General features: G+C 39.3%; 1 protein-coding gene across 2 annotated transcripts; it reads left to right on the top strand.

Moving 5' to 3' along the window:
* The first annotated feature begins 462 nt into the window (after nucleotides 1–462).
* Nucleotides 463–24550, top strand: hmmr (hyaluronan-mediated motility receptor (RHAMM)). Of its 2 annotated transcripts, none has more exons than XM_067457776.1 (20): nucleotides 463–641; nucleotides 1131–1229; nucleotides 1348–1421; nucleotides 2450–2527; nucleotides 2651–2839; nucleotides 2942–3028; nucleotides 3117–3228; nucleotides 4124–4189; nucleotides 4277–4350; nucleotides 4485–4555; nucleotides 4642–5009; nucleotides 5138–5286; nucleotides 10377–10591; nucleotides 10671–10787; nucleotides 11822–11971; nucleotides 17241–17627; nucleotides 17724–17796; nucleotides 21441–21617; nucleotides 21701–21851; nucleotides 24394–24550. In XM_067457776.1, exons 1-20 carry the CDS (start codon nucleotides 596–598, stop codon nucleotides 24411–24413), a joined length of 2703 nt encoding a protein of 900 aa, XP_067313877.1. In that variant the 5' UTR covers nucleotides 463–595; the 3' UTR covers nucleotides 24414–24550. The 2 variants fall into 2 exon arrangements, with proteins under 2 accessions (XP_067313877.1, XP_067313876.1); XM_067457775.1 differs by having other exon boundaries at nucleotides 1345–1421.
* The last annotated feature ends 101 nt before the right edge of the window (nucleotides 24551–24651 follow it).

Here is a 24651-nt window from a genome sequence, read left to right as displayed (position 1 = left end):
TAAAAGTAGGAGCTCTGAAAAAAAAAGGTACGTGAACGCAGCCATATTTATTTTTATTTTTTTTTACAATTTTTTTTTTGTTGCATTATATTTCCCATAGTTACTACAGCTTTTAATATATATATATATATATATATATATATATATATATATATATATATATATATATATATATATATATTACAAAAAAACGTGTCATCAGGAGACACAATAAGCCTAGTAAACTTATTGTAGGCCACACGTCAGAGATAATTTAGCTGTATTCAAGTAGCTCTGACTGCTGCATGACTGACTGGCTGCATCATGCATGCCATGCAGTTTGAATTTCGGGAGATGCTGCTGCGCCTTCGTTACCAGATGTGACGTAAAGCACGATGGCGTTACTGATTGGTTTGCAGTGGTTCGTCACATATTCTTCGGTTTCATTGGCCAATGTCGTTTCTCTGGATCTATTGGGCGGAGTTACCATTTCAAAATTTCAGCGGGTGTAAACGATTTGTTGTTGACGCTCCATCGGTTTGAAGTTTTAAACAATTCAACAATTTAAGTACGTTTTTCAACAGTCTTTGGTTTCCGACCACTCGTATAGGTCACCATGTCTTTCTCAAGAGCTCCATTAAAGAGATTTAATGAGCATGTTGGTAAGTCTCTCAAGTCTGTTCGTTCTACGATGTGAATGAAGCTAACGTTAAATGCATGCAAGTTATCTGCTTTAAACAGTTTCATAATTAACACAAATAATTCAAGTGATCTAAATGAAAGTATTTGTTTAGCTTTTACTTTTCGTAAACCCACTTTCATGTGTAAGTTATGTGTTAAACGGCTGTTTTCTTGCAGCTGTGATCGTTATATTGTATAGGCCTATCAAAACAAAGTTTATTTATTAAATACATACCAGTACGTCATGATGACGCAGTAACTGTACTCCACGCATTGTCATTTCTTATCTAAAAAAATTGTAATCATAAAATAGACATGAAGATATGAAAACGATATTCAAGATATGAAATACTGATTAGCCTACGTCTGTTCAGCTGTGTGAAATGGATGTCGGCTTAGTTACTTTAGTGATTATGAGAAGTTCATATTCATAGTATTTGACTATTGATCTTTGGTATTTTTGTATTTAGGTTGTGCTCCTCCACCTGGTACATATGAGGTAAAGTCTGGTGAGCTGAAGGGAGCGGTTTCATTTCATAAAGCAGAGCGTTTCAGAATACCTCCCAAAAGTGAGAGCAGATTTTCTTTAAACGGTTAACATTTTTAAAAAATCAGAATCTTAAGAATAATAACCATTACATTTGATTAATATCTTTAACTATTTATTTTGAAAATGCTGATCAGTAGAGGCACCTTTGCTATCACCTTCAAAAGAAGTGGCCATGTCTCCAGTTCGAAGGACCATGTCTGTTGATGGTTTGGTAAGATATATACACACACATTATATACACATTATGCAATTATTTACTAGTGCCTAGTGGTCGACCATACCTTAAGTGTTAGTTAAGAAAAGATCTACACTTTCATGTTATTCCATGCTATTTCTTATACAAAAAAAAAAAAAGATATTCAAGCATATAATGACAATGTCTAGTTTGAAACAACATAAACACCCTTGACATTCAACGCATGGACAATAATCAGATATTATGCAAAATAGCATCTTATGTGTTCCACGAAACAAAGAAAGCCATACAGGTTGGAAACAAGTAAATGAAGACAATTTTAGAGAATTATCCTTCGTAAAACTGCTGTATTGTAATGCAGCTGTATTGTTTAGTACTAGTATTGGAAGATACTTTTTTTTTTGTCTTGGTGGAAACTTTTAGTATAATATAGAGGTAAAATTATGTATTATATTAATATATAATTATTACATGAGTAGTAAAACAACAAAAGATAAGAGATTGATTTAAAGGGAAAGTTCACCCAAAAAAAAGAACATTCTGCCATATACTCAGCCTCAAGTTTTTTGAAACTGGTAGAAATTTCTATCTTCTGCTGAGCACAAAAGATGAAAAGTCTCTGAAACCAAACCATTGATGGACCCCATAGTATATTTTTTTTCTTCTTCTCCATACAATGGAAGTCAATTGGGTCCATCGTGTTTTTGGTTACCAAGATTCTTCAAAATATCAAATTTTGTGTTCAGAGGAAATAAATTCAGACATATTTGGAACAACTTGAGGCTGAGTAAATGATTTTTAGGTGAACTATCCCTTTAATAGCCACATTATTTGAAGACTTTATTTTTTAAATCTTATTGTAAAACTTTGATTTGGGTGAGCTAATGGTGTCAATCCCCTTTTTAGAGTTGACCAAAGTATTTAAAAACAGACCATTTGTCACTATATTGAATATCTACCTGTTTATCAGTCAGTAGTATTTCTATTTACTATGCTTTTGTACTACTTGCTTTTCTTGTTTTTGTTTTTTTTTCCTCATCTAGGCTGATGCATTAAGTTCCAAAAAGGACAAAAATAGTTTCACACTTGAGATGAAACATCAGAGACTACTGGAGAAAGAGGTAGATGTCAAACTGTTTTGAGTGTTTCCTGGATGGCCATAAGTTGCTTTGAGGCCTGATAGGTTTCTTTGGCCTTTCCTCCTAACCCTGACTGTAACTGCTAATCCTAATCCTGGAGTATAGATCCGTTCTTTGGTGCAGCAGAGAGGAGAGCAGGACCGCAGGCTGCTGACCCTTGAGGAAGAGCTGAAGAAGTTGGAGTCTAAATTGCTTGTGGCTGTCAGAGAGAAGACTGGCCTAGCCGCCAATGTTGCTTCTCTCGAGAGACAGCTTGCAGAGTTAAAGAAAGTTAATGAGTTCCTGAAGACCAAGGTGACTAGTCTTTTTGTACCAGGGTGTTTTGCAATCTCTGTTTCTTAAGTGTTGACTGCTTTAAGTTTACTGAGGGATGTCTTGGCACTTTTATTTTCACAGGTCTCTGCTGATACCACCAAGAAGAAGATCAATGCTCTTTCAATGGAGCTCATTGAGGCTAAAAATAAACTTGATGCCAAAGACAAGGTAAGTTAGCAGTCGCTTTATGGAGAGGAGTTTGTGTAACGTCACAATTTGCTCAGGGTAATTTTGATCTTGTGCTTTCTTTGAACAGGAGCTGAGCTTCCTCCAGATAAGCTCAGAGGGCAAAGTAAAGGTCTTGGAAACCGATCTAGAGTGTGCCAGAACAACTTTTAAAGTACTCCAGGAAAGAAACAAGGATCTTGGTGAGGAGTAATACTATATATATTATATGTTTCACTTTGAAACAATTATATGTTTTACATTGTGAAACAATTACATTGTTTCACTTTAAATCTACTATCCAATGTGAAACAACATTTAAGTATGTTTCCAACAGTAGCTACGTTTATGGACACATGAATTAATTCCAATTGATGAATCTGAAAGTAGTGTCTTTATGAACACTTAATAAAGTGATCTGGTTGATGTGTGCATTTTATGTCATAAGCTTCTGATTGAGTTTAATCTTTTGACATGCACACACTGCACGAATAAACAGTTTCCTCCTGTTGTTGCATACTAACTAACCTCCTTTTCTTAGTTTTTTATAAAGCAGACTTAAAGGGTTAGTTTACCCAAAAATTAAATTTGTCATTAATGACTCACCCTAATGTCGTTCATCATCGGAACACAGTTTAAGATATTTTATATTTTAGTCCCAGGGCATATGCAGTCGATGCCAACTTTACTGTCCATGTCCAGAAAGGGAATAAAAATATCATCAAAGTAGTCCATATGTGACATCAGTTAGTTGAGTAGAATCTCTTGAAGCATCGAAAATACATTTTGGTCCAAAAATATCAAAAACTATGACTTTATTTAGCATTGTCTTCACTTCAGTGGTCCTCCAAAAAGATTCAAACGGCTCATGAATCAGTGAATCGATCAATGATTCGGGTCGCCGATTTCAGTAGTTCGGATCGCATCAAAAATGTGTCAAACTGTACAGGCATGCACCATAAGGTGGTATTTAGGAAGTTTTTGACTGAGTAAAATGGTTTAGAATTTATCTATGAATTGGTTCAAATGTAGTAGCATATCAGATGTCATTAGTGAATTCGAGCTAACATTTTTGCTTATTACTAAACAATTTTTTAGAGGATCTTCATCAGGAGACAAGAGCCCAGAATGAGCAGCTTGAAAATGAAATGGATAAACTGCACAGTAAGTTTGCATGCTGCTAAGAACTGTTTGTTTTATGTCATCTGGGTTGGCTACATCTGACTTTTTTTCTGTCTTCTTCAAATAAAGACATAATCCAGGAGCTGAGGGAGGAGATAAAAGCCCTGCAGAGTTACTTGGACTCGGCAAATGAAGAGATTCAGGTATTGGTTTTGGTCAACAGAATTTGACTCTCTTAAGCCCGTTGACATTTACTCACCGCTTAGGTTGAATCATCCGTCTTTGAAGTGCTGCTTGGTTTGAGATAAGCTGTCTGTCTCACTCTCCAATGTCAAAGGATTTGCGGATTAAGCTCCAGGACAAATCCACCATGGAACGCCGTGTCTCTGATGCTCAAGAGAACCTCAGGTTAGATCTCTGTGCATTTTCATATTGTTGCTGTTGTTACGGTATCAGCGTTCACATCCCCGTCCGTCTCTACCCGGCCTGTGCAGTGAAGTGGAACAGAAGCTGGAGAAGTGTACCAGTGAGCTGCAGGACTGTAAGGAGGTGCTGAAAATAAAAGAAGAAGAGCTGCGGATGTCTCAGCAAGATCTACTGGACTCCCAGAAGACTTTAGAAGAGAAGGAGAGGGAGCTGGAGCAGCACTTGGAGGATCTGCAGGCCTCGCAAACGTCGTTAAAAGAGCTGGAGGAGCAGATGCAGCAGGGAGCTCAGGATCTTGAGGAGTCCCGGAGCGTGATTCGGCAGCAGGAGCAGGAGCTGGCCCGCGTGAAGGAGATCTTGAGGAGGACCGAGGAAGAGCTGGATCAGCGTGTGGCGCTCATGGGCGAGAGATGCTTGGTGCTGGAAGATGAAAGAGGTGAATGAGATTTGGTTTTGAAATTCAGGATGAAACTAAGGTTGAGTATTTATGAGATGCACATTTGAAATGCATGCATTTTGGTTTTTATTTGGTCAACCCTCTTAGGATTGTTTGTTTGTGTGCAGCCAGGACACAGGAGGAGGGTCTGCGACGGGTTCAAGAGCTTAAGGCAGAGATCAACGCCTTGGAGGAGAGCAGGAAGACTGAGACGGAGGCATATGAAAAGCTGAAGGACGAGCACTCTACACTTACCAAACAACTAGAGGAGGAGAAGGTAAACAAGAGAATCTGTAGGTAGTGTTTACACTAGTCTTGCCTTTTGTTTTGGGTACCTTTCCTATTCGTTTCAATTTGTTTGATTGGCACAGAAAGTTTGATTTAAAAAAATCTTTGCTTTTGGAAACTTGGTTCTGGACTTTTTGAGCTCTAAATGTCATGTAATCATCATTGTAAAAATGAAAGCTTCCAAAAAAAATGTTCCTCATCTTTGTCATTCCAAACCCATAACACATCTTATTTGATGATGATCCATGCGTGAGTTCGTTCTCATGCTCTAGCACTGTGTGAATGAGCTTTTTGTTTGTGCACTGAGCAGTGTTTCAGTCATCATCCCCCTCGGCAGAGATCATGTTCAAGAGGGCACTGCAGTGTGATCGAAAATCCCTCCCTTGTACACACCACTGTACAGCACCGTATAGGACTATTGTAAATAGAAACAAGTCTACTGCCTTGGAATTTCAGACTTTGCTTTTCCGGTCGAGGGGCTAGTGGAGCGTTCGCGTGGGTCGTGAGTGACTGAGCAGAGAGCGCACACATGGAGTGGAACATTGAGCAGAGCAAACTGGGTTCTTACCTGCTCGGCCAGAGTCGCTTCGAAGTTTTGCATCTTTGAAAGCAGAGTTACAAAAAGTGCTGTTCAAGAATGAATACTGAGCACTGAACACTCAGGGGCGGGGCAGCATATATTTTTGGCAAAATCTAAAACACTGTGTTGTTTTGTAGTTGTGTAGACGTCTTGTTTGCATGAACTTTCATTGGACAAAATGATAGTGAATATTAAGGCGGCAGTGGCTCGGTGGTTCGATCCCCGGTTCTACCTGACCAAGGTGTCGAGTTGACCTGGGACAACGTCGATTCGTCAGACCCAAAACAAACAAGGCGGTGCCGGAGAGTAGTGGCAACACCAGTGGCTCCTCAGACTTTCAGAAGTGCAATGTGGATAGGGTTGGCGCGCATGGAGCAACTAGCGCTCTTAACCATAGGCCGTGAAAAAAAAAATATGGAAAACGCGACTTCATTGGCTTCTGCTGACGAAAGTTGAAGTCTCCGGAGGCCAGCACACGGCACTGACATCTTGCACAGATTTGGGACAGAGTGAGTAGAGAGCAGGAAGTAGAGGCGCGATATTAAAGGGGGGGTGAAACACTCAGTTTCAGTCAATCTCATGTCAATCTTGAGTACCTATAGAGTAGGGCTGGGACAACGCGTCGACGTCATCGATGACGTCAACGCAAAAAATACGTCGACGCAAAATATGCGCGTCGATTCGTCAGACTCAAAATAAAGATGACGGCGCCGGAGAGTAGTAGCAACCATAGATGTACATAATAAAGTATATTATGTAATTAAGTATATTATTTATTATGTATATCTATGGTAGCAACACGAGTGGCTCCTCAGACTTTCAGAAGTGCAAGGCTTGCGGGTTGGCCACAGTCTATGGGGTTGGCGCGCGGTGCGCACGGAGCATCACAGGCATGCGCGCACGCGTTTTGTTGTCACGGCTACATAAACAAATTTCTGCACACAGGAAGACAGATGTTTTGGTAATATTTGATGTATTTTAATCACAAAAACAAACGTTTGCATCAAGTGAAAGCATCGGACACATTGGCTACGTTACCTACATAATAAGCTGTTTTAAATTTAAAATGTTCAATGTCTAATCGCGCTCATGTGACCGAGGGTATCCATCCTCTAAGTGAGCAGTTTCATCCCAGGACTATTCCGGTTTTAAACGGAGTATTGGCGCCCGTAATGCACTCTACATGTAACTGTTTTCACTGTCATGCCGCGGATGCGCGTGGCGTTTCTGTTGCGGGTCAGCCACGGGGCTGCGTGGCGTTTTCTCTGCCTTTGCACACTAGAAGGGTGTCTGACGCGGCGCTGCTGCTGCTATTGATGCGGAGGGAAGCCCTATTCCTAATGTTAAACATAAATAGCCTACTGATACAGCAAAGAAAACGTCGGGAGTAGCCACATATCTATGATATTGACGGCAAAATAGGCTACAGAATATTTCGTTCTGTATTGACAGTTGCAATATTTCAAAATCGATAATTGATGTTTTTTATTATTACAATTAGGCCTATATATTTGCATTTATGTAAACCTACAGACTTTCAAACATGAAAATGTAATTTAATAATATGTATTCGTGTCAAAATGAAATATAAACATCTTTTCCTATTCTATTTTGCCTGGAGACGCTCCCAACACACGTGAAAAATAGGCGCTCTAGCATGCACGCGTTCTCCGCGCGTCACAGGCAGTGTGCAAACTCCAACCTGTTAACATGTGAGCCGAAACAAAAACGGACACGCCACGCAGCCGAGACGCTCACGCTTGCAGTGTGTCCCCGGATTTGATTAACCAACTTGTTGATATTTAATCGATGGGCAGCCTGTAGGCTGAGTTGCATACATAGAAAAATCGTATAATATGTTTCTTTGTTGTAGGTTAATACTTATTTATTTGTGTGTGTGTGTGTGTGTGTGTGTGTGTGTGTGTGTGTGTGTAGCCTACTTTATGTTTTCAAGGTTTTATTGAATGCATTGCTCTTGTATAGTCTTACTTTGGAATTTTAAGAGCAATAAACATATATTGCAATGTTAAGGAATTCATTTTTTCATTCAGATAATTAAATCAACATGTATAAATTGCTATTAGGCAATTAATGGGGAGATAATCGGTAATCGAATCGAATCGTAACCGAATCGGACAGGAAAAATTAATCGTTAGATTAATCGATGCATCGAAAAAATAATCGCTAGATTAATCGTTTAAAAAATAATCGTTTATCCCAGCCCTACTATAGAGTAGTATTGCATCCTTCATATCTCCGAAAAGTCTTTACTTTTATTATATTTATAAAAGAAATATGGGCTGTACCAAGTCTTTCCGGAAAAAAACGAGCACCTGGAGGCGTATCGTGTGGGTGGAGCTAAAGAATGACAAGCGCGCAAAGCGGTGACGTCCTCAAGCGTGGAGAAACCCATGGCTATCACAGATAATGATCCAGAATCATTCGGAGGCTGAAATAAATTGAACAGGAGAAACGGCAACAGCAGGACATCCGTCTCTGTGGTATGGACTGTATTTAGTGGTCTGTCAACATTTGTGTGTCTTTACTCGCAGTTTATGAGGACATGATCCGGTTAATGGACTATTGTATGTGATTAAACCTTAGCAGTAGTAAGCAAACGGTTTTGCACGTCAGACTAGTGTACATAGAACAACAATAGAGTCCATTAGTGCATTTGAATGACGAAGCACACGATCGTGTCGTTTACTGATGTTTACTGACACGACGAGCCAACAGCAGACATTTGAAGCAGTTTTACTCACCGGCTGCTTCCAAAGCAGGACCGAACCTTTATCGCTGGGACCGCTCCGTCAAAAACACACTTCTTTGGTATGATTTGGTGAAGTCCTGACAGCAGTGAACGGTGGAGATCCACTTTTGCGTCGCGACTGAAGCGACGTTGTGAAGCTTCCCGTCATTTCTGCGTTCAAATCGGGTCAAATGCAGCGCTGCCTTCCCGGAATGCTGTTTATTGCGGAATAAAGTGAAGCGCGGCGCCTGGATCGACTGGATCTGCAGATGTGTTTATGGCCGTGCATTTCCTCTCTTGCTCTAGTCACGCGCGCGCGCACCCTACCGGGAGAAGAGCCCGTACGGACCATACAAGGACCTTCTGATCTATTAACATCAAGTAGACCCGTACTCGAAAAAAACTCTCCGAAACTTGAGAAACCAGAAGGAGTATTTTTGACACAGAAATACTCCATCAAACGTCCAACATTAGTTTTTGAAACTTTGTCTATGTTTAGGATGGGAATCCAAGTCTTTAACAGTGTAAAAAGCTCAGTATGCATGAAACAGCATTTCACCCGCCCTTTAAAAGCCTGCCCACACACTCACAGATGCAGAGCGTAATACATTATGTTAGTGTGAAATAAACAGTTATGGAAATGTAGAAATTAAATCTAAAATTCCTATCTCCTCCCAAAAAAAATCCAGAAAAAAGTCATTCAGTGCCTCAGTGACAACTTCACTCAGAGGAGCTGTCAATCATGACGTCACACCTCCGTTTTTATAGCATCAAATAACAAGCTAAAACTAAACTTATTTTAAAAAAACGAACACTTGAAATGAAACCATCATGATAAAACATGTATAAATTGCTATTAGGGAATGAATGGTGAGATGATTGAAATCGGATCGGACTGGAAAAATTCATTGTTAAGATTAATAGATGCATCGAAAAAATAATCGCTAGATTAAAACGCCTGACCCCAGCTGCTCCCGATGAGCTAGATGGACCCTTGCATGGCTGACACCGCCGTTGGTGTATGAATGAATGGGTGAATGTGAGGCAAGATGTTAAGCGCTGGATGGCCATTTTTTTAAATGTATATAGTTGAAAGTGCTATATAAATGTAGTCAATTTACCATGAAATTATTCTTCAGATGTTTAATAGGTTTAGAACAATTTGAGATTGAGTAAATTCATGACAACTGATAAAAACACAGGATAGTCACTACTGAAAGGGTTAAGTACTGAGTTTAGAACAGACCAATTTCTCTTGTCTATTTAACCAGATTCACTTTATGCAGTCCAACCCCTGGAGTTGTGAAAGTGTTCTTGCATGCATTAAGTGAACACTTTATAATAAGCCTTAGGGGGACTATTTGGGCTTTATTTCCCTTCTTTCCCTCCCTCCAAATCATTTCTGTACATTTATTGTTTGGATCTTTACTGTAAAGGATTTAGACTTTTCTTTTCTCCTATTCATTGCAATAGCATGAGTATTATGTATCTTGGACTGTGACAAGGAAAACTGTTTACTAACATGCCATTTTGTGATTTATTGTGGTACTTCGAGAGGAAAAATCAGTAGTGAATATAATTGTAATGTGATTTATACCAGCATGAGTGGGACAATTAAGTAAAGAGTGCAACTTAATAGACTTTAACTGGGTTGTACTGTCGTCTCTCAATCAGGAAGTCAAAGTCTCCTTGATCGTCTTTGTGGATTAAGCTAATGTCTCTTAAGCTCCTCTAATGTGTGTTGCTGCAGGCTCACAGCGGCACCCTGGCTAGCACGCTTGAGCGCCTGAGAGATGATACTGAGGCGGAGAGGAGACAGCTCGGCGAGGAGCTGGAGGACGCGCTCTCGGAGCTGTCAGAGCTGGAGAAGCAGGAGCAATGCAGTGAGGAGGCCATCCAGCACCTCACACAGAAGAACCAGACGCTGGAGCAGGAGCTGAAGAACACTTGTGCTGCGTTAGAAAAGTGAGGAGAACTTGTAATGGAGTTGAGATTAATCGCATCTCTTTGGTAAAAACTGACCAGTGTTTGTCTCTGTTTGTAGGAAGTGTGCTGAAATGCAAGCTTTAGATGAGGCTCATGTGACTGCAATCAAAAAACTGGAAGAGGACCACAACATCTGTCTTGCCAAGCTGGGAGACGTTACTACTGACTTCGAGAGGTATTGCTTCAAACACCTTTTACATTTAATTAAGCTCACCACAAATGCAGAATGAATTATTTTTTTATTTTTTGGAATATTGCTTATTATAAATTATTTATTCGTTCTCTTTTTATCAGGGTCCTTGAAATCCTTAAGTTTTTAAATCAAAAAAAAAAAAAACTTCAAAGACCCTGGAAAGTTTTTGAAAATAAACATACATAGATAAAGGTCCTTGAAAGTTTTCTGGGAAAAAAAGACTCTCAGTCCTTATTAACCCTTTCCTCATGGTTTTTCAAAAGAATTCATAAAAGTATAGAATATAATATCATAGTTCTAATGGTACTCATTGTAACGCAGTGCTACAGCGCACCCCACCTGCACGACTGGGATTAAAACCGTGGCTCGCGTCTTCTATGGAGAAGAGTCTGCACAGACTCTTTAAAGATCAGCATTAAAGAACGGTCTCTACTGTTATAAGATTCAAATATCATTTTTTTTCTTATTTTTTAATAAACACAAAAAACAGATGAAAAATAAACGTAAGTAAGAAATTTACTTTTGGTATAGTAAAATAAATGTTCAGTGATATCTTCCAAAGATATTTAATTTTGGCACTTTTTTTCCTCTATATATTGTTGATATGGCAACTAGCAAATACACAAGTTTCATCATCCTTGCATGAGTGGAAAGTGTTAAACCATGCGTGTTACAACTTACCCTGCGTTAGGTTGTGCTCCACGCTCCCCCTATATGTAAATTAATGTAAAATCTTATTCAGGACAGGACTAAATAAAAAAATAAAATGCATTTTGTATGATATTATTTAGTTAAAATTATTCACATTTTCAGATGCTGCAAGTGGTTCACATACTTTTTCTTGCAACTGTATGTTTTACTGGTGTGAGGGCACTCACATGAGATCGGCCAACAGCAACATCTAATCAATTCCCAAAGACTAAATCAAGTCCTGTTCAACCATCAATTGTCATTTTTCTTTTTTTATTTAAAATATTATTATTTTGATTTACCATTTTCTTTTTAAATTTCATAAGCACAAAACGGTCTCTGGGAGAGCAGAAGGACCAGGCAGAGACTCAAGCCCATCAGCTGCAGGAAGAGATGAACCAACTGAAGCAACAGTTGCAGCAGAAACTCATAAGCTACCAGGAAATGCAGGATAAACAGCAAGAGGAGTATACTAGGTTAGTATCCCACCTCACAGAACTGCAGTCATTGATCTGCTCTGCTTCCCATATATGTATTGCTGCCACATAGTTGATGTGGTCCAAGAAATAACGTCATTATCACAAAATAAATAAACAGGCTGAACAGAACTCTTATGAAGGGGTTTAATCATCCTGATTGTGATTCTGAAGGGGTTTATTTTATGATAATGTCAGTCATTATTTAAAAGGCAGTGGCTAAATGGTACTAAATGCTATTTACACTTAGTCAAAATAAACATTTCTTAGTGATAGATGATATTTACATAGTGCAAATGTAGATGCTTTTTACTAAGTAAAATGGCGTACTGAGTGAAAATAGTGATAGTCTATTTATACCATGTAAAAGTAGCAGTTCTTTGCAATCTGTGTAAATGATAATTACATGCAATTTATACTTTTTGACAGATAAATACTATTTGCACCTCAGTATTATTGTACATTAACAGGATGCAATAATAATTTAGTGGAAAAGATTATATTTATTATTAAATGGATGGTGCCAATAAAAGCCCTCCCTTCACCTAACCCTACTCATAAATGTTTTTTTATTCTTAAACATTACGTTAGGGTGCGTTCACACTTGTAGTTCGGTTCGTTTGGTTAGTTTGGTCCGGACCAAAAAACAAAAACAAACATAATAGTCCTGGTCCGCTTAGCGTTCACACGGGCATTTTTAACAGCGAACCTAAAGTTACCGAACCAAAGGCACAGGGAGATGCTCACAACCTGATTGGTCGGCTTATATGACGTAGGAGCTCGTTTACCGAACATTCAAAACAATGCTGTGTGCGGATTACACGCGCGGGCATTTTATGCGTGTACATATGGCATTATTTTTTTACCAGAGAACTCATGAAGAGCTCATGAAATGTTCACAACATTCAAAACAACGCTGTGTGCTGGATTAAACGCGATCATTTTATGTGTGTAACACATATGGCATTATTTTTTTACCAGAGAACTCATGAAGAGCTCATGAAATGTTCAAAACAACGCTGTGTGCTGGATTAAACGCGATCATTTTATGCGTGTAACACATATGGTATTATTTTTTACCAGAGAACTCATGAAGAGCTCATGAAATGTTCACAACATTCAAAACAACGCTGTGTGCTGGATTAAACGCGATCATTTTATGCGTGTAACACATATGGTAGGCTTGGGCGGTATCCAAATTTTGATACCGTCAAACCTCCTCCCTATTTTACCTCGGTATACGGTATTACCGTGAATAATTAAAACATTATGATGTAAGGCTCAGACAGCGTCAACAAACTGTTGGCTTGGCTTATATATATATATATATATATATATATATATATATATATATATATATATATATATATATATATATAATATAGGCCTATATTTTTATTTTATTTTTTACATTTGAGCCCCTGCCCCTGAGAAACTCTCTGCACGTTTTATGCTTACCGTTATGAGACAATTGTCAGACAATTGACTTTTTTTTTTGTGAGTCCCATGTCCACTTGATTTTTGTGGAGTTCATGCTTATTGCTTACATTGCCAGCAGTGTGACAAAAGGCTTCGGCAATATTACAGCATAGTCCGAGGGTGCGCTCGGTTTTTCATCCACGCAGCAGTGAGGATGGTGGTTTCGGATATGCGTCCTTAGGTTCAAGGTATTTCCATCTCTCGCGGTCATCTTTTTGTTGCACAATTTGCAAATTGCCTCGTCTGTATTTACCGTCAAAACCCAAAATACTTCCAAACTGCAGAAGTTGTGTTCTTTTTCGATAATAACTCGCCGTCTTTTCCCCTCTCTCTCTTTCTCATCCGCGCTGTCACAACAACGCATACACATATTTAGGCATTTAATAAATAAATAGTATTTAATATGTAAATAGTTTAATTAGTTCAACGTATTAAATATTTAATAATTAATTGTTGATCAGCAATATGTAAGTTGATCTGTTTTTTGTTTTTTTTGACGGTTTGACGGTATTGAAACTGATACCGTTGCTATTTTTAGATCCCGCGGTATACCATTTTACCGTATTACCGCCCAAGCCTAACATATGGCATTATTTTTTACCAGAGAACTCATGAAGAGCTCATGAAATGTTCAAAACAAAGCCGTGTGCTGGATTAAACGCGATCATTTTATGCGTGTACATGTGGCATTATTTTTACCCGCTGAGAACTCATGAAGAGCTCATAAAATGTTCAAAACATTCAAAACAGCAGCAGGATTTCCTCCGTTGTGCAGAAAAGAGTCAGGCGTCTCTTATGCAAAAGAGACGGCCGTTCTGTCGTCTGTAACTTACCTGCTAATAATGGGCAACACAGGAACTTTGATGAGAAGAGCCAGGTATGCTTTTTGTGTGTTTTTTCTAGCATTTTCGAAACATGCTCGTCAGACCAAATATTGATGAGGCTCTTCCTCGTTGCTCCACGTTTGCCCTCTAACGTTAAAGTTACTCATTTTGGATAACGTACACCGATCTTTCCGCGTCGTCAAATCAGCTGCATTATGCGTGGCATCTTGTGACATTATACGTCCGGTTTTTGGTCCGTTTACATGTGTTTGGTCCGTGTTGCGTTCATATATCAATCGAACCGCACCAGATTTCGTTTGGAAGTGGACCGAGACCCATCTTTTTAGCGGTCTCGGTCCGCTTGTTTGGTGCGCACCAGAGTTCGGGTGGCAGCGTTCACATATGTTCAAATGAACCGCACTAACTGAGCAACCGCACCAGGGTTCGTTTTAATCGAACCAAACATGACAAGTGTGAACGCACCCTTAGACACTTCATTTCCTTTTTCAGAACTTTATTTATTTATTTAAGTAAATGCCTTTTTTGATGTGATGTTATCGAAAAAGGGAGAAGAACGAGCACGGCAAAAGGCAGATTGAACCCGGGTTGATTGCGTCAGCCTTCATCCTTAAGCCATACGCTTTACTGGCATACAACCAGGCATTGTTAGGAGAAGCTAGTGTGAATTGCACTTGCCAACAAGATGCGCTATTTGCACTTGGTGTGAATAGACACTGTATAAATAAATGGCTATTTTACAAATTAATTATTCAATACTATTTAAATTAAATATTGAAATGAACATGATAAAATAAACCGATAAATAAATAACTATTATTTTTTTTCCTTTTTTTTTACAGCCCAATGACAGCCATTTAAATAGTTCAATAGTAGAGCAAACTCACAGAGTAACGTCATTGTCAGCACACTTAAATGTATCTAATATGATAAACAGAGCTGCTCATACTCGTCCGGAAAAGCGGAAATGGCGCCGGCGACACCCGTCAAAATAAAAGTCCAGTTGCTGCGAGTTTGCGTTACAATCGCTCCAGCGGCCTTGCTCAGCTCCCTCAACAATCTGTCCTGCTCTGCGTCATACTACAGTAACGTTAAAGGGTTAGTTCACCCAAACAGCGCTGTTTTCTCTGTCCTAAAAACGGCCTGTGATTTCCTTGTTCTATGAAGTCCCTCCTTCAGAAATACGTAACGAGTTCTGATTGGGCCAGCGCTTCCCGTGTTGTGATTGGACACCAGCTTAGCGCACTCTGCCCGAAAAGGTCCCGCCTCTTACCATAACGGGGAGATGCTAGCGTTGAATGCGCGCTCTTCTCCACGTGGGAGAGCAACAAGACCACGCCCCCTTTTTTGCGTATTCTTGTGGGCGTAGGGTTAGTCAACAAACGGTTCTAGAGACGTCATTACATCCCTGCACTTCCTGCTGTAGTTCAAACCGGCCGTTCGCTGTAGGCTTTGAAAGGGAACTTCTGTTAAATAAAATATCTCGCTTGGCATTGAACTTTGAGCTTTATAATTTTACAGGTATTATTTATGCTCTAACAGAAACATTACACACTAACTAAAGTTTGAAAGATGGAATCGCGAAGAACGGGACCTTTAATGACTCACCCTAATGTTGTTCCACACTCGTAAGACCTCCGTTCATCTTCTGGTGCTAAACCTTGCGGGTACGGGCGGGGCGGGTCTCCAAAAATGGACCCCTGCAGGACTCTGATGCACACTATACTGTCAATGTCCAGAAAAGTAATAACATCATCAAAGTAGTTCATGAAGCATTGAAAAAACATTTTGGTCCAAAAATAACAAAAACTACAACTTTATTCAGCATTGTCTTCTCTTCCGTGTTTGTTTTCAATCCTCAAATAAAGATTCAAACAGTCATGAATCAGCGTATTGATTCATGATTCGGATCGCGTGTCAAACTGCTGAAATCACGTGACATTGGCGATCTAAATTAATACGCTGATTCATGACCGTTTGAATCTTTATTTGAGGTTTGAAGACAATGCTGAATAAGGTAAAATTGTAGTTTTTGATTTTTTTTGTTTGGACCAAAATGTATTTCCGATGCTTCAAGAGATTCTAATTAACCAACTGATGTCACATATGGACTATTTTTATGATGTTTTTATTCCCTTTCTGGACATGGAGAGTATACACTCTCTAGGACTAAATATAAAATATCTTAAACTGTGTTACGAATATGAGCAGAGGTCTTGCAGGTGTGGAACAACATTAGGGTGAGTCATCAATGACATACATTTCATTTTTGGGTGAACTAACCCTTTAATAAGCGCATCCATCAACATGATTTCTGCCCGAGTCCTATCCCTGTTTTTTTTAATTTTTAAAAAATCTTTTTTTTTTTTTTTTTTTTTTTTACCTGCTGTGAGGTGAAGACCACATGTCCCAAGATTCTGCACTCAAACTTGGCGTCATCAAACTACACCTTTGTTTTGAATAGGTGCCCTCTAGCGGACGGAAAACTGACACAGTGCAGCTTTAAACAAAACTGCATGCGTCATGCGGAAGAACATTGTAGCCAGCGCTACTTCTTTGTTTGTCAGAGTCACACATGTCCTGGGATCATCCTGCTCGGTCTAAAATAGTCTGAATATAAACACTTAATAAAGATGTACCATAGTGGTTCAGGATAAGACAAAAACACAATTTGGAAGATGTATTCATGATGTACTCACTCATTAAATCATATTTGCATTTTAAATGACTGCATTAGTTATTATATTAACAGTAATAGGCTAAATGGCACATATTAATCTATAACCTAACCTGTTATTTTTCTCATCACTAATAATGGCACCTGGTTTAGGCTGCAAACACTGTTTTAACACCATCAGAGTTCGGTAAATCATACTTTAGCTGTCAATCTTGTCAAAATACACTGTTTTGAAATTAAAAGTAAACGAAAACTACTGTGACACTTACAGGACACTTTTAGAAGTTCAGGCAAAGCTGGCTCAGAAAGAGGAAGAGTTGAAGCGAGCAGCTGAGAGTCGGAGTGAGGAGCTGAGGCGCTTTCAGGCGGAGGTGGAGCAGGAGAGAGGGGAGAGAGAGCGGGCTCAGACCCAGCTGGAGAGGGAGCAGAGGAGGAGGCAGTCAGTGGAGGGCCGTTCTGCAGAAGCCAGCAGACTGCGGGGGCTCGTGGAGGAGCTGGAACACAAGGTTTCTGAGCTGCGTGGACAGGTGCAGGAGGAAAGAGACTCTTCTCAACGTCACGCTGTGGAGTGGCAGCAGGAGAGGCGACAGCTATGTAGACAGATGGAGGAGGAAAGACAAGACTTTCACAAACAACTCGCTGAGGCTCAGCTGCAGAGGTGAGAAAGTGGGATGCACTCAACAGGTCTCAAATCCATCAGTGTCCTCACGTATTCATTCTCTGTGTGTGTTGCATTGTTTTTGTTTAATCCCAGCACGTGTGACGCCGAGACTGAGCACTGGAGAAACTTGTATGAAGAGCTCTATGCTAAAGTTAAACCATTTCAGGTAAGCAAGGAATGATTAAGTGTTTTGTTTTTGTTTTCTTATATTTTGTGTGTGTGGTGACCCCGAATGCGTTGATACGAGGAGCCTGATTCGACCTACCAAATCTGTCTAATCTTTGCAGAGGTGTTGAAATGAGGATCATACCATTTTGACTATATGGGGGTGCTCAATAGCACATGCACTCATGCAGTCATTACTAGTAAATTACTGGTTAATGATCGTGTGGACCTTTTTCAGAAAATCAGGGATGCAAACACATGTATGGTCAAAAAGAGAAAGGGAATCGAAGCCCTCGCCTCGCGGCAAATATCCAGATACTTACTTTGCCACCAACCCCTGCCATCCCTGGCCCACCTCTATAGGTATAGTAAAATGAAATTCTAGAAAATGTGTTGCAGTGGCAGATACCATAGACCAGTGGTCTTTGCTATTTTTTTCAGGAGAGCTACACTGATAGGACAAAATTAATAGGAGAGCCACTTTTGTTACATGTTAAAAAGTTACATCCAATAGCATATCTGCTTATCAATCTGTTGTCCCTGAACATAAAATATGCAATGCAATAAATACAAAAGGCAGATAAATGCATGTATAATACATTTTTAATAGTGCTGGGCAACGATTAAAATGTTTAATCACGATTAATCGCATGATTTTCTGTGATTAATCGTGATTAAACACAGTATGCGCAAAATTCAATAATGAATACAAAAGAGCTGCTAAATGAACAAAAGTGCAATAACATATGGTTTGCAAACACTTCAAACAAATAAGGTGCTTTTTACAGCAGTTAAAAGTTAGTAACCGTTACAATATTTCTTGTAAATATCAACTTAAACATTAATTTAATCAAATTAAATTAAATTGGTGGTATACATCTATTGATTCTGTAGTAATATTCTCATCAGTGTTTTGTCAGCTTTAACATAGGCCTACTTAAATCTGCATATTTGTGATATTCACCCCAGGGCGTTAAATAATTTTATATTAATTTATAAATTCTTACATTTGATTAATAAATTCAGTTATAATAGTAAAGACACTATAGGCTGTTACCAATCAAATTAAATTATTTAAACTGCAAAAAAATACAGCTGCAATAAATAATGTTATAAGATTGATGTTCTAAATAAAACATGCAATCATACTTTTAAACATAACCGCCAATAGGGGGCAGCAAGTGATCGTCTTCATGAGCGAGTCATTGAGTCGTTTATTCAAATGATTCATTCAAATTGCTGAATCATTTAGAAACAAAACAACGTGCTGAGTGTTGTTTTCTCTAGGAACTATTTTCGGTGAAATCATGGATGAAATGGAACAAAAAAAGGTTGTTTGGATCTAAAATGTAAGTAACTTAATATTAATTAGGCTACTTGTTTATTGAACTAGGGTACACCATTCATGCTACAAAATTCACGATTGCAAAGTCGACTTGTTATTAACAATATCATAAATCATAAATATCAACAACTACAAAAAACTCAGTTTTACTTTTAGTTTTCTGTGATTAATCACAATTGAAAAGCAAGTGTTTGTGTTTTAATATATTTTATGATGCAATCATTTTACAGTAAATAACCAAATTAATGTAGAAAGTCAAAGACGGTATATTTGAAATATTTGTGATGTGTGAATATGAATGAACCTGGTATCAATGAAACGTGTCTGTGAAATATTTTCCCACCAATTTTACATTTTGATTATAGCCATTCAACATTAAAGTGTAACTTAAAGCTTTTTTAAACATTTACTAGGCTTTAAACTTCCACTTAAAAGAATCCTCATACTCATACACCCATGTCATATTTACCAGTGTCCTTCCTGTCTCACAGGTAGGAAATAGGCTACAGAAATTGAAAGAAAAGAAATGTATGCAGTGCAGATGGTGTTTGATAACTATGAATTAAATATAAATTAATCCTTATTAAAGCTACAAAAGTTCTTTAGTCAAGAGCAGTGAGTGATTTACATTAATGACAGACAACATGGCTGCTGTCGCTTTAAGATCTGCAGCTGCAGAACTGACGCATTGCTTTACTAGCCCTTTTTTCCGCACAACTCTAAGTTCGTTTGAGATGTTATTTGATATGCGAATACTCAAGAAAAATATTTGCCATTTGGACATTTTGGCATAATTCTTTCTGTTAGTTTTTTCAAACGCGAAAGAGAACTGTATTCTGGCACGCTCTGATCTCATGATGCTGGCACGTTTTATTTTGAGGTTTTTCAATTTTACCTCGCTTGCAAATTGCCCCCAAGTGGCTAGAAATGTTGGTTGGTGTAAACCGAGTTCTGGATGTCTTTCTCTGCCTTTGAGAAAATGAGTTCAGACGAGCTGATCTTGAATTCTCCTGTTATGACGTCATACCAGGAAAGGTTTCCTTCCCATCCTCTGCCTTGCCTTGCCCAGAGAATTAGTAGAGAATGGATTCAGTTTATCAGTCAAGATGTCAGCACAGGCTTTACCATATGGATGCAACAGCATTAATGCCTGATCTGGGATCAATGAGTTCTGATGTGTAGCTAAACATGTCCCAGCGCATGTCCCGTCATAATAAAAGCCCCGCTGCTCACGAGCGTAACAATCGCTCCAGTGGCCTTGCTCAGCCCCCTCAGCATTCAGTCCTGCTCTGCTTCATACTACAGTAACGTTAATAATCGCATCCATGAACATGATTTCAACCTGAGTCTTTCACCGGCTGTGAGGTGAAGACCACATGTCCCAAGATTCTGACCTCAAACTTGACATCATCAAACTACACCTTTGTTTTTAATAGGCGCCCTCTAGCGGATGGAAAAGTTACATAGTGCAGATTTAAAGGAGTACTTCAGCGCTGGGAAGATGAATCTGTATTTAAACTGGGTCATTAATGTAGTAGAAATGTGAAAAATATTTTTTAATTTAGTGCTTTCTAGACTGAGAAGTCAGAAAATGTATTTTTGTTTCATGGGGATGAAAGACAACAATTCCCAGAATGCTTCGTTGCCCTACGAGGCCACTCGCAAAGACACCTACTAGATTACTGAATCACTGATCACTTTGCCACCGTGACCGCATTCATTTTCATAAAATCAGTTCAGTTAGAGAGAAGACACTACAATTAAAAACTAAACGTGCCTGTTCAATATGTGATTTAGCCGCTGAGGGAGTCCCACAGCCCAAAACGCTGCAGGAGTCATGTAACGTAATATAACCCTGATATATTGACAGTCATGGATGAGCTCGTGATGAGAGCTGAGGTGCGTCCGCGGCATAGATTCACAGCGCAAGTTCAGTCTGGCGCGTTTTCAGTTCATGCCTTTTAAGCTTAACTTTCATAGGAATTAGTTTGACAAGTTGAAAGACTTAGCTCTGCTGGCCGCACCGTTTAAACATGAATGCCTGCATCAATCATCCCAATCATTTGAATATCCTTCAGGGTTTCTACTGATACAAAGCCATATGCTAATCGCTGAAGTAACCCTTTAAGGTCACTAGAATGATTATGACTTCACCCACTTTCCAGACATTGTGAAGGATTTGCAGAGTGGCAGGTGCTACGCTGTTTGTTACAAAACGAGTAGAATCAACTCTTAGATAAATGAGCATTGGATGGAAAATGTGCTAGATATCTCATTTGTCCTCTTATTGTGGTCACCAGGAACAGCTGAACCGTTTTGCGGCGGAGAGAAACGCTCTGTTGAATGAGAAGGGAGCCACACAGGCCGAGTTGAACAAGTTAGCCGATGCCTATGCTAATCTGATGGGCCATCAAAACCAGCGGCAGAAGATCAAACACATGGTCAAACTCAAAGAGGAGAACTTGGAGCTCAAACAAGTAAGGCATTTGTCACAAGGCAGTTTTCTTTGTTTGATTTGATGGCTTTGCTGCGTAGCTGACCGTGTCCATGTGTTCTGTAGGAAGTGTCTAAGTTAAAGGCACAAGTGGGGAAACAGAAACAAGAGCTGGATCGACTCAAGTCCAGCCAGACGCCACGGAGGTTCGACCCCAGCAAGGCTTTCAAACACGAGCTCAAAGAAAACCAGCAGCCCACCTCCGCTCTTACACAAGGTGAATTATGAGACCTGGGTAGGGTTTTAAAAGTTATTTGTCATTTTTTCTTAAAGGGATCCCCTGGTGTTGAGACTTGTATGGCTTAATATAACCTAAATGATGTCTCTTACTGAAATATGTAGTAGAAAACCCATGAATGATCTACGTTATTTAAAAAATCGATTTTATATTTGGACCATGGGCGGCGCCATTTTGTTTGCGTTCTAGGTTGATGTAGAATGGTTGCACTCGGCAATCAGCTGGCTCTACCCGTAGCTATTTTTATCACAACGCAACTCGAAAATTGTTTCAGAGTTAAACAAAACCAAATAATTGCTTTGTAATTGTACTTAAAACACACTCAAACATACATGTGCACACAAACTCTCTCTCACAGACTCACACACAACCAACAGATCGGCGAGAACACACACATACGCACTGCGTGCACGCATACATCACCCTCATTCACTATTCCCTGTGTTGATATCACAGATAGACGGTTGATATGCAGTAGATTAAATGTAATGCCTAATGTGACCAGCGGAGGGAACTATCTAGGTAGGGATAGGGGGTATCTATACGATGGGATAGGGGAACGTGAGGAAGAGAGGCAGGATGTTTTGGTTATGATGTTGGTTCGTGCATTAAAGTTTGAGCACAAGTTCAGTAATTTAAAACCTCAATCTTTAAACTTTCATCTTTGAGACACGAATAACATTCCCTACTTTTGTTCACTAATACAACTTGAAGGAGTGAATGAAGACGAGTGCGTGAAGTCGGAGAGCTGTGTGTAAATCAGCTGTACACTCGTTATTGTGGCACAACGTGAGACTGAATGAGAGCACTCGAAAATGTCCACTATGGTGTCGGACAACACTACAAATGGGCGTCCCTTCAAATAATGCCCTATTTCAGTAGCCTGACAAGCCAGACCCACATCAAGATGTTTGGTCTGGAAACTCACCATAGACAGGGCTCAATCCGAGGGGCGGGATAAACGGTTGTCTTTTTAAACTCCCTCTGCACGCGATAGGATAGCGCTACACCAACCAGAGCAACGACGGTGAAGGGGAGCTCGCTGACTGATTAAACATTCGCCGTATCCGGTCGGCTAAACTCCGAACACATCTTCCCTTTTTAAGAATGACTTCAGTGCCGCTCTTTGTTCTTTTCTCAGAGGAAAGCTTAACTCCAAGTCTTCCGGAGGCGCGGGCAGAGCTGATTCGAAAGACCGCCGCCATTCGCCAGTTTCTGTGTTTACTAGAAGACTGTGTTACTAGAAGCACGCAAACGCAACTCGGCCGTCGTCATTATGGCCCCGCCCGCCGACTGTATAGCCTACACGATGTGATTGGGCCGTCCAGATTCTGAGGAATACAGCTCCGATAGGAATTGAGAGTTGCTAGACCACACTTGCGGGCAAATTAAATTTGCTGCCGCTAGGGTGCGTCTAGATTTCTAGGCTACTATTTCAGGGTATAGGAGGTCGATTTTCAGATTCAGCCCCTGTCGGGGAGACTGACAGCTGTCTCAATCGAGATGTTGGACTGCTCAGTGTGTGCGCGTCTGCCGATCTGTTTGTGACTTTGTAGGAGAGTTTGTGTGCACGTGTGTTTGAGTGTGTTTTAAGTATAATTACAAAGCAATTCATTGGTTTTGTTTAACTCTGAAACAATTTTCGAGTTGCGTTGTGGTAAAAATAGCTACGCGTAGCGCCAGCTGATTGCCGAGTGCAACCATTCTACGTCATCAACCTAGAACGCAAACAAAATGTCGCCGCCCATAGTCCAAATATAATGTGGGGTGTCACTTTTTTTTTTTTTTTTTTTTTGGTTGCACAATTTGTTAAGCCAGAACTTCACTAGTAGGTCGTAAGATCTCCGTAATGTAATGCACATTTACATAATAGGACGTTAACTCTCAATATTCCAGTAGTAACCTTCAATTATATGACCAGAAGTTGCAATGAATTTCGGTTTATACTTCATTCTAACTTTTGCTTTGCACAATGGTAAAAATAAGTTAAACTGAATACGATACTACTTAATCGTGATAATACGTCTTTTTATATGTAGCATAAATAACATTCAGCAACTGTATTTAAAATGAATAAGGGTCAATAAATAACTACTGAAATAAGGTTATTTTGGATATTTATTTATGGCTGATTTTATTTAACATGCACAACACAATGCACACAGTGCCGTATTGAGTCGCTAACAATCTATTTGTCTATCTGTAAATAGTAATCTATTATCTATCTGTATTGTGTGTAGATGTCAGCATTGTCTTGTCTAAATAATTGTAGTCTATCAAGCATAAGAGATTATGGATGCAGTTTGGTCTATTTTATTCCAAACATTACTCATGATTAGAGGCTAAATATTTAATTTTATCTGTAGAGTTATGGTTCAAGTGTAATCGTGCAACGCAAAAATGCTTAGTTGTGCATAAGTTGTAACTTCGTGCAACCAACCCCTGTAGAACAGCACAAGACACACTTTTGCTTTTTATTGTACATTTAAAATCTAATTCTGCTCTTTCCTTGTTTTTCTAGGCAACAACAAATTGTATTAAACTATCACTTATGGACTTAAGTGGAATTTCCCTGGCTTATGGATGACTGGTCAACATGAACACTGTGACAGCACACAAACATCCTGACTGTGCCTCTTCAGAATCGTATTTATGTATGTTATGTGTGTGTGTGTGAGAATTTACTCAGTATCTATGTATAATTGCAACCCCCCTTTTTTTTAGATGGAATAATTTGACTACAATGGTGAAAATATGCTTATGTGCTTGGATTCACTTA

This window comes from Pseudorasbora parva, chromosome 11 (genome assembly GCF_024679245.1).
Source record: "Pseudorasbora parva isolate DD20220531a chromosome 11, ASM2467924v1, whole genome shotgun sequence".
In the NCBI taxonomy this organism is placed as follows: Eukaryota; Metazoa; Chordata; class Actinopteri; order Cypriniformes; family Gobionidae; genus Pseudorasbora; species Pseudorasbora parva.
This window is presented reverse-complemented; position numbering and strand designations above follow the sequence as displayed.